Source organism: Manihot esculenta, chromosome 5 (genome assembly GCF_001659605.2).
Source record: "Manihot esculenta cultivar AM560-2 chromosome 5, M.esculenta_v8, whole genome shotgun sequence".
Taxonomy (NCBI): domain Eukaryota; kingdom Viridiplantae; phylum Streptophyta; class Magnoliopsida; order Malpighiales; family Euphorbiaceae; genus Manihot; species Manihot esculenta.
Window position 1 is genome coordinate 22600682 of NC_035165.2, and position 11448 is coordinate 22612129.

General features: G+C 35.6%; 1 protein-coding gene across 2 annotated transcripts; it reads left to right on the forward strand.

Annotated features, from left to right (window-relative positions):
- Positions 1-68: 68 nt before the first annotated feature.
- Positions 69-2375, forward strand: LOC110615171 (increased DNA methylation 3). Of its 2 annotated transcripts, none has more exons than XM_043956607.1 (3): positions 69-290; positions 703-1710; positions 1933-2375. In XM_043956607.1, exons 2-3 carry the CDS (start codon positions 750-752, stop codon positions 2166-2168), a joined length of 1197 nt encoding a protein of 398 aa, XP_043812542.1. In that variant the 5' UTR covers positions 69-290; positions 703-749; the 3' UTR covers positions 2169-2375. The 2 variants fall into 2 exon arrangements, with proteins under 2 accessions (XP_043812542.1, XP_021612590.1); XM_021756898.2 differs by having other exon boundaries at positions 69-281.
- Positions 2376-11448: the final 9073 nt, after the last annotated feature.

The following is an 11448-nucleotide window of genomic DNA, read 5'->3' on the forward strand; positions in this document are numbered from 1 at the left end:
GGCCCTCCCTCAAGAGTGCTGTCTTCATAGTATTCTGCTGCTGCTACTTGTGTAAACTAGAAGCTGACACTGCCACAGCAGCTTGAGCTTCTTGTTTCCACTTGGACGCTTTTTAAAGAATCCAAATTAAGATTTCTATGACCTCCCCAAACCCTAAATGCCCCATAATGAGAGTTGTGCTGTGAACATTCATCTCCGCAGTTCAGCATTGGGTTGCCAATGCCATCGACTCAACTCAACCCACTGTCTCTAGTGTTGAAAAGATGATATTATATTACGCGGTTAATTCGGTATCCCTTGGTTTCCTAATTTTCTCAATTTCTAGGGTTATCCTTTGTTATATCATCGATGTGAATTGAATTTTAGAAATTTGATTGAGGAATGCTATTTGGGAATTGAGACTTTCGCCTTTTTATATGGTGTAGGGGGGGTGTGTGTGTGGAATCTACTGGCTTGTTTAGCAAAAGATTCTATTGATATAAAGGGGGAAAATCAATCACTAACAGGTGACGTTTAGAAGAAGATAGGAGCTTCAGGTGTAAAAAATGGCAAGACAAGAATGATTGCTGTTCATTTGAGCTACAAGGGCTGTTAATTTTGTAACTTGTCTGTAAATTTGATGCAATTATCTGTCATTATACTTTTTTTTTTTTCTGTTCGTATCCAATTGGTGTGAGATAGTTCATGCACTTTACCATGCAGATCAGCTCAGAAATTTTAATAGCTTAAAAAGAAGCTTAGCGTGAAGCATGGACATCGAGGGGACTAATACTCCTTTTAGATGCTCTGACTGGGCATCGTTTGATGATCAACATTTCTTGCTTAATTTCATCATGAGCACTTACTTGGGTCCTGATGTCTACTCTGATAACCCAAGATGCTCTGCATTTCAGAGATTAGCTAAAAGGTTGCCGCCGTACACTTCAAACAACTTGGGGCCTTCATTTCTCAGTATTTCTCAGTTGGAAAGCTTGTATTATTATGTTCTGAGAAACGCCAATCCCCTCTTGGTTTTGAAACCAAATATGTTTTATGTGTATCTGAAGGGCAGCCTACAATTGCCAAGCTCAGGAGCACCAGAGGACCATCGGCAGTTCACAAGTTTTTTCCCTTTGAATCTTCATGGCCATAAGAGATACTCAGGGAACTATGAAATTGTCAAGGGGATTGTGCTTATTGATGACCCTCTTACCTCCTCCATGAAGGAGGAGGACCTAGAAAGGTTCAGACACTTATCTGGTCTTGAAGATTTGAGAATTGATGCAAGGAAATGCCTCAGTTATCAACATGGACACCTAAAGGGTGGAGAAGAAACGGAGTCAACTTGCTTGAAACACAGTGACAAAGAAATCGGTGAAACTATTTCAAATGGAAAAGATAAGTCCTCGGCAATGTTTGGACAGAAATACAGAAGGCGTCGCTGCTGCAGTGACCTTGTTCCAGTTTCAGCACTCCCAAGTGATCCTTCTAAGCCAGAACAACACAATGATGAAAGCGCTTCTGAGGGACCTAGTAATCTGGATGGATCTGCCACATCGCCTGTTATAACTCTCCCTAAATTCAAAGACTGTATCTCGGACGAGTCTATTGTCTTGACTGGCGCTGCAAGAAATGAGAGGGTTGGACCGCAAGTCGGCCTTGTAGACATAGGCATTAGCAAAGCTGCATACTTTTTCCAAGTAGCTCTTCCTGGTGTCCGGAGGGATTTCTGTATGTCCTTTCGTCTTTTATATGCTCACTTCGGTTACCTCTGGTTTTTTTAATTTTCCTTGTTCTTGTGAGCAACCAATAGGGCACCTTCTCTGGATTTAGAGGGATTGAAGAGTTTATACTACTTGTCCCAGTTGCTAGATCTGCATAACATACTATAGCATATACGCGATGTTCCTGTTCTTTCAAGGTTTAACAGATGAGTAACATTTGCTATGACAGGTGAATTCAGCTGTGAGATTGAATCTAGTGGGAGGGTTCTCATCCAAGGGTCATTGTCTGGTGGAAAGACGATAAGAAAACGTTCACGTGTCTTCCAGATGAAATATCAGCAAATGTGTCCGCCTGGACCATTTACAATATCTTTCAGTCTACCAGGTCCTGTTGATCCAAGACTCTTTTCACCCAACTTTAGAACTGATGGTATTTTTGAAGCAGTTATCATAAGACACAAGTGACATTGGTCCTCCGCCAGGTTCATATATGGACACCCCTAGAATACAGTAATGACGCCTTGCAGCATCTGTATTAACACTTCCTGAATGGCAGTAGCTCATCATGTAATATTGTATAGGTTTTGTTGTACCTTAATTCAGTTCAATGCTATGAGATGCCCATGTAATGTCAAATAACATTTTAAAAACTTAATAAATATTTTTATATACAATTAATTGTTGGATTTTACTAGAATTTTAAATTTTGAATATATTTACCAATAAACTGTTTGCTGGAATTAAGTACAAAGAAGTTCCAAGTTTATTTTGAAAAAAGAAGTTCCTAAGTTTCATATATCTTTTTTGGAGTTAAGTATTTCAAAATCAGAATTAGAATTCAATGATTTTATAAAAATTTAAATTTTTTCTTAATCACAAGAATTTAATAATTTCATAAAAATCTAAATTTTTTCTTAATGACAAGAATTTATTTTGTATCGTCATGTGATTTTAGTATTGTATTAACGGCTTAAAGTTTTAATTATTATATTCTGATAAAAATTTTTTTGTTATTATCAACCTTAGTATACACTTGGACTGACATTGTTAAGTATTTAAAATCATTTTTATAATTTAGTTCAGTTTTAGGTTCATATTTTTTTTGTCATTTTAAAAAATTATTGTATTAGCGATAAATTATTTTTTGGAATATTTATAATTTAATCTCTGTATATTATTCATTATTAACAAGTCAGTCTCTATATTTTTAGAAACCTATTAAAACGTTCTTATGTTTTCTTTTCGTAAACGAAATAGACATTCCGTCTTCTTTTTTATTAAAATTATATAGAGGAAAAGTGAAAAAAATTTTAAAATTCAATTTTATCCTCAAATAAAATCTTTTATTTAGTCCTTGAATATTGTTAATATTAACAAGTTAGTTCTTACATATTCAAAAACCTATTAAAACGTTCTTATCGTTTCTTTCCGTCAATAAAATAGTCTCTATCTTTTCTCATATCTATTAAAATATTTTTATCATTTCTTTCCGTCAACGAAATAGTTTTTTCTCATCGTTTCTTTTCGTCAACGAAATCGTCCCTCCTATATTTTAAGAAATCTATTAAAACATTCTCATCATTTCTTTTTGTCAACAAAATAGTCTCTATATTTTCTCACATCTATTAAAATATTCTTATCGTTTCTCTTTATTAACGAAATAGTCCCTATCTTTAAAATGAAAGAGGAGGAGGTGGAAAATAATGGGGGTAATTTAATCTTTTACTATATTTCTAACAGCAAAAATATATGAAACTATTTTGTTGATGGAGAGAAAAAATAAAGATATTTTAATAAATTTCTAAAAATACAGAAACTGACTTGTTAAGTTTTCTTATGACTCCACATAAGCGTGCTCACGATAGATTTGGCTGAGTCCCAAAATTTATAGTTACACGCGGCGGAAACAGCGGATTTCAGATTTGGGTCGTGAAACTTCGACGGAATTATAACCGGCTTTCTCTCTATGCACACAAATTACAAAGCAGAATGGGGGCCGTAGAAGAGGAGACAACAGAGCAGGAAATGGCAGTGGAAGAAGACGGCGATGAGTACGGTCTAAGAAGAGGGTTTCGCAGTAAGTACTTATTGAAAGAACGGAGTCTTGTTGACTCCCGCCTCGACGACATTATTTCCAATGGATGTGTTTCCGATCCCTCCTCTGTCAACAGAATTCGATCTATTGTAATTCAATTCTCCTCTGTACATTATCTATTTCGCGATTGCTTTTTTATGACATGCGATCAATCATTATTGTAGGATTGATTGATTCTTATGTGATGTTTCAGATGTACAGTATCAGCAAGAAGGGCATTACAGCCTTACTTGGAAAGCGTTGTTTCTCCTTCAATGTCCGTTGTCTGTACTAAAGCAATTGAATTAAGGTTTGCTCTGATAAGATTCTTCAAGTGATTAAACTCGTATGCAGCATTATATATTGCATTGTTAGCTACTGTGGGTAAAAGGAGGTTATCAAGTAATTTTCACCTCAAGATTCCGATTTGGATTTAGGAGTCTTTCCCTTGGAGAAGTGCGAGAATATCCAGTAATAGGTTGCCTAGCAACTTCTCAAGCTTCTCGAAACAGCCCTCAATTTTCAGAATAATAATGAGCTGAAATTGAGGGCTGTTTCCAGAAGCTTGAGAAGTTGCTATGCACCGTATCACTCAAGGCTAATCCACACCATTTTATTTAAATACTACTCTTCGTATCTGAGATGGAGGCAAAATGTGTGATACTGAATTTGCCTACCTTGCGCATTAGGCTGGTTTGCTGCTCTCTAGGGTTCTTATGCGTCCTGATACCGAAGGCCTTCTTATCTGGTACTTATCATCGCTCATATTACTTTTGAAATGATTTTTTTTTTTCCTAGTTAGACTACGATTGTATTTCCAAACAAGTGCTGGATGAGCTTCTGGAGGTGGCTTATTTCTACTTGCTAGTGGCTAATGGATAATAGCTTGGCTTGGCAGCTTTATGCACAGTACATCAGTTATGTGGACCTTAGCTAGAGTCTAGAGTTTGTCTGGACAAGGGATATTGGATAATAGTATATCTTATTTTATTAACAAACTGTTTACTGATAATAAATACGAAGAAGTTCCAAGTTTCAATATAATATGAATCATATGATCCTGGTAATATCCAGGTTTTCTCATCTAAGCATGTAATTTTAGTATTGTATTTATGACTTCTAAAATTTTCTTTTGAGTTCTCTTTGAAAAAAGAATAATGATTTTATTATCAATATTAGTGTGCACTTGGACCCACATGGTTAAGTTTTTATTTAAAATTAGATAATTTAGTACAGTTTTAAATTCTGACTGTTACTTTATTCTCAGTAAAAATTTTGTTTATTAAAAATAAATTAAAAGTTCTAATTGAAAACAAAGGTAAATAATAATATACAGTCAGCATACTGAAAATAATGCTTTATATATTCTTAATTTTTAAGAATTATGGAGAATATAAACAAAGGTGTATATAAAATCTTCCAAATTCATCATTTCAGAAACTGGGTTGAAACAATGGTAGCAAAAACACGCACGGAACGCGGATATAGGTCTTGAAACTCCAGCGGAACTATAACCAGCATTTCTGTCTATGTGTACGCAAATATCAAAGCAGAATGTTGGCCGCAGACACTGGAGGAGGAAATGGCAGTGGAAGAAGATGGCTATAAGCACGTTTCTCACTAGAGGATTTTACAGAAGTGCTTTTTGCAAGAATGGAGTCTTCTTAATTCCCTCCTTGACAACATTATTTCCAATGGACGTGTCTCTGGTCCCTCCTTTGTCAACAAAATTTGATCTATTGTAATTTAATTATTCTCTGTGCATTAACCCTATCTCGCCATTCCTTTTTTTATGACATGAGATCTTTCATTATTGTACGATTTATGTTTCTTATATGATGTTTCAGATGTACAGTATCAGCAAGAGGGGTGGCTTCCGGTAGTAGGAAAGTAGAGGAGAGGTGGAGGCAAATTGTGTAATACTGAATTTGGGTCCCATGCACACCACTGCTGGTTTGCTGTGCTCTAGGTTCTTATGCGTCCTGATATACCAAAGGCCTTTTATCTGGTATTTGTCATATTGCATATTACTTTTGAAATGATCGTTTTTGTTCTAGTCAAAGTGTCAGGCACTACGATTTTCATAAATTTGGTATTGGTTTCATAGTTAGTGGATTATAGTCTTTACTGCATTCTGTAAAGAGTAAGTTATGGATTTTTATTTTGGTTTGGAGCTAATATCTGGTGACATAAATTACACTTAGAAGAGAAGATTCATCTGGGAAAAGTGAAAACATAAAACAACACCTTAAATGGTAAAGGACTGAAGGTACATCGACATCCATTTGCAAACAAGTGCCAGATTATGCAAAGGACATCAGTTACTTTGCTATATAAGTTGGAGTAGGTCTTGACAAGGTCTATTGAATCTCATTGTTGAGGTGGATTGTAAACTGGTGTAGGATATGCTAATGAAGAGAATTGACATTTTAGGTCAGCAACCAGCATGGTAACATTATGTACAAGAGTTTTGCCTTGTGTAGAAGTGATGCTTGTATTATTTGGTTGATGTCCCAATTACAAATATTCTTAGAGAACAAGATTTTGTTACAACTAACAAATAGAACCTCACAACAAACTATTCTGTTGCTTGCTACCTTCTCATATCACAACATAGGATATGCATAGGCTATCTTCAGTAACCTCCATTCATTCAGATGGCTTCAATCTTGGGAGATGATGTAGCTGGGATGTATCATGGTCCTGTGAATTCCTTTCTAGTTGGTGTAAAGCATTCCATTATAAACAAGATATAAGGATAATAATAAAAACCATGTGTCACTCCTGCTTTTTGTCATTTAATTTTCAACTACATTGGACGAGTTCATAAAATATTACCTTTTGGAACAGATGTACTCACTTTCCGTTATTAGGTGCTGTGGAATTCACTGGCTGCTATTTTCTCTCTGTAGCTTCTTTTAGTTCTTATTGCTACATTCAAGATGTTGATATTATTGTAGAATCGCTGGCTGCTATTTTCATTGTTTTCTGTCTATAGTATTTTTTGCTACATTGTAAATGTTACCCATCTCTCTGCTGGGGTTCTATCATCTGACTTCCCTCCCTCATTGTTTTCAGTCTATTGTTTTGTGGTTAATAATTTTCAATTTTTGGGATATTCTCCACCTTAGACTTCATGCATTTGAATTCTATGAATGCCATATCTTCTATTCATAGAAGTGCAATATTGTCTGTTTTGTTAATAGGTTCAAATATTGACTTACTCCATGGCTATTGATGATTCTTTAGTTCCTGATTTCTCAACTCTTTTAACTTTTCTACTTGAAGATGCTTTATAGGTTTGTAGGGGAGCATGATGTGCGAGTTACTAGCAGGTTAATGGCAAGTTGGTTGCGCATTGTAAAACACTGAGGACCATTTTCTAAGAAGCCATAGATACGAAAATATCTTTCATATTCCACGAGCAGCCTCCCTCCTGCATACCTTTCTTAATGGCCGTTGGGTTTTACTTGAATTCTCTTTTCCCAAACTGAAAAGGCAACGGAAATCCCTGATTTGGGCCTGAGAGCGTCAATAAAGCGTCTTAGGCCTTGGAGGCCCAATAGAAAAGCGTTTGTGCCTCATGTGGGGCCTCGACGAGGGAAAACCGCTTTGGGCTTCTGTGGCCCGCTAAAAATTTTAGGGTCTCCTGACTCGTTTGGGTCGATTAGTAGTCCTCAAGGCCCAATAGAGTCGAGGTTGGCCTTATAGGCCCAATAAAGAATCACTTAGGGCCTCAAGAGCCCTATGAGAATAGTTTTGGTCCTCGAGAACGCAATGAGAATAATTTTGGGCCTCAACGGCCCATTGACAAATTGTTTTAGGCCTCGAGAACCCAATGAGAACAATTCTGGGCCTATGTTTGGCCTCAACGGCCCAATGAGAAATTCTTTGGGCCTCAAGAGCGAATGACAATAAATTTGCGTCCATTTTGGGCCTCAACGGCCCAATAAAAAATTATTTTGAGCCTCTAGAGCCCAATGAGAATAATTTGGTGTTTGGGCCTGTAGTCCGATCAGAATAATTTTGGGCCTACCTTGGGCCCATTGAGAAACCATTTGAGCAGGCCATGACAATAATTTTGGCCCTCAGAGGCCCGACGAGGAATCATTTTGGGCCTTTTACTGCCTAATTTTAAGAACTTTGGGCCCAATAACCCACTCAGTGTTGGCGTCTGAGGCCCAAAGAAGAATCATAGTGGCATATGGGCCATTCCCGAAGTATTTGGGAACCTCTGGTTTGTTGGTCCCAGAATCAGAAAATTGGGTCTACAGTATATCCATTTCTTTCGTCTGCTTAAATTAATCTGAATCATAGGGACTCTTGGACCCCAACGCCATTTGGAAGTCCAAATCAATTACTTTTGGACCCACCTAGAACGAGCTCCAGAGGGTTTAGGGCTTTCAAAACCCAGCTTGTTTTATAGAAAATTCCGAACAAACTAAAATGGGCCATCGGCTATTAATGATATAAGACACGTTCACTAACCCTTTCTAATAGATCCAAATATTGGGCTTCAATGCAATCAAGGAACTGTTATATTCTTTTTTTGTTTATTATTATTATTAAAAAATATTTGAATATATGTAAATATCAAAAAGGAACAGCAATCATATTGATTATAAGCATTTTATAACTGAACGAACTTCTAAAACTTCGCATTTGCATTACGAGAAGATTGCAATAAAAGCTAATACCGACGAGTATTACAATGGCAGCATATAAATTCCGAGAAGCCATTCGATCCTTGCAATTCGACAGCAACATAATCCAAAACAGCACCATAGAAGTTTGAAGCATGAATCTGGAAATGAAAAGTTGAAATATAAAGCATTCATGGCAAAATAGAAATGTTAAATAAAATAGAATTGGTTAGTCATTTACCTCCACATCGTACTAGAGGAAAGACGCTCATAATTTGTCAGCTAAAAGCTACCATTACCTTCAAAGTTGGTATGCTCTTGTACTTAAGAAGCACAAAGAGATGTCAGAACCTCCAGTTATGCTAGTCAATTATACTCACTAATGCATCTATCCCTTAGTCATAACATTCTCCGCTCCTATCAATCATTCTTATCCTCAAGAATGAATAAAGGAACAACCATCAGCAAAAGGAACTCGGAATTGGATATCAAGATCCAAGAAAAATGCCAAACAAAAGAATTTGTGGAATAAGTCGATGTGCATCACCAGCAGATAGAACAATCAAATCTGAATCAACCTTGATTGCAGCAACTTGGGGAGTCGACATATAAACAGCTGCAGCAAGGTAATGACCAAATGAGGGCAATATCCAAAGCAACAAGTCTTTCTCTGCCTTCTCCTAATTTCTCAACTCTAATACACTGCAACCAATTTTTATTTCATCATGCATGAGATAGACAACTTCCTTTTCTGTAGCTTGTTTGTCCAGTGGCCCAACCAACAAATTGTACTCAACTGCACCACGACTGTTTTTAATTTAATAGGCTTAGATTAGAAGAAATAGTTCTTTGGTGATTAGTAGAAGTTTCATTCTCAAGAAGTTAGGAATATGAATGACAGAACTATTCACTGCAAATGGCATAAAATTGTTCATATATACAGCACCTAGATGATTCACAGATGAAGCGTTCTCTTGTCAATATGAAATTATCTAGATCATATATAACTGTGCATATAATTCTCTAGTCTAATATAACTTGATTATCACATGTATAGATGATTTGAATTTTATACCACATATATACTCATATAATGTATAAGTATACCAATGAGTATCAGCTAAAATTAGTTATACAGATAAATAGGTGTTCATTTAAAATAGGATGACGAGTAAATAGGAACAAAGTCTGGTGTTATCTTGATTATTCTGGATAAAGAAAATCTTTGGTCAAAACATATAGACTTAATCAAAAAAGGATTTTTGATAGTAAGTCTTTATTAAAAAAATTAGAAATAAGATTAGGTCACATCATCTAAAGAAAATTTGGTATTTACCATAACCCTAATGAGACTTTGTAACGAATAGATCTTAGTGCAAGATAATTAGGACTGGATTCTAAAGAACGGGTGCATATTTTTTTCAGTACTAATTAGGTAGTTATCGGATGCTACGCCCCATGGAATACTTAATTTACATGGAATAAAGTGCTAGATGGACCTAGTCTAATTTGGAGTTGGATTTGGGCTTGGAAGCTAAGTCCATTGGCCTTCAAGGACTAAAGAGTAATTTGTCTTTGAACTTGGAAAAGATATTGGGCCTAATAAGATTGGCTTGGTATCTTGGATGTGGAAGAAAAAAAATTGGGCAGGGGGTTCGGTCCAAAAGGAAGTCTCCATGGGCTTATGAAGCTAAATGGATTTGAAGAAGAAATGGGCAAGGCATTGGATCCATGCCCATTGGCTTTGAAATAAACCAAATTAGGCCTACAGGATCTTGTAACCTTGGACTTCAGCTTAATGGGTTCAGCCCATTCCAAAGCCAAGAAAGTCACTTGGTTAACATGGCCCAATGAAGCCATGTAAGTTACACGGCTTAAATGGCTTGCATTAAGCCATGTACTTGTCTCCAAATATTGAAGACAAGTGTAGTCTTCCTCATCTCTTACTTGTGGAAAATGCCAATTCTTAGTGGAAGAATACAACACTTTCCACTTAGAGAAGAGAATTGGTTTTCCACATTCTTGCTTAAGCAAAAGAAGTGTTATTCTATGGCTTCCTTGCATTAGATGCTGAAAAGAGAGATTATTGTTTCTTTCTTCTTCTTCTACCTTTCTTCTTTGTTTGTAAAGCTTAAGAGATATTATAAGTTATCACCCTTGAGCTTAAATAAATGTTTGGACAGTTGTTTCTCCAAACCCATTACCTAATCCTTTCTTGAGTGCATAAACTTCAAGATATGTGCAACTTGTAGTGGGCAAAGTTAAGGGAGCACAAGAATGAAGAAAGCCAAACCAACTGATGCCTTGGATGCAGAGATTTGTGTGAAATTTTAAAGGGTGAAAATTTGGAGGCCTAACTCAGGGAAAAGGAGAAAAAAGGTTTTCTACTTTCTACACTTTAAGAGTAACCCTAAATTCTTAGGGTAGGTTCTAAATTGAATTGCAAATCTCCAATGGGAAATGTTCAAATTGAAGTCATAATAGTTATGACTTTATTTTTTATGGTTATTTGTATGAGATGTGTATAATTGGAATGTTTTTTTGTGCCCATGGAGTTCTTACATTCGTCTCTTTATTTGCTTTGATAAATAAGTATTTTCAGTTTTCGTTCACTTCTCATTTAAAAAAGAAAGAAAGCCATCAAAAGATAAAAAAAAAAAAAAAAGTCAATCAAGGTGAAGAAGGCAAAAGTAATCATTAACCCATACAATTAACATTATTATCAAAGATATGAATGTTGAACATGGAATAAAATTGGATCAATTTCATGCATATGTTGCTCAAAAATTAAACCATTGACATGTGAGAATAGAGAAAGGAAACAAATTTAAAAAATATTGAAACAGAATAAGTAAATATTGAAATATATAGGCATATTTATAAATAAACTCATCAATTTTATAAATATTACCTTTTACATGAATATAAATATAGGTATATTTACGAATAGGTTCATCAATTTGTAATATTAATTTTATATAAACATAAATAGTATGTTAATCAGACTCAGGTAGAGTGTCAGAAATAT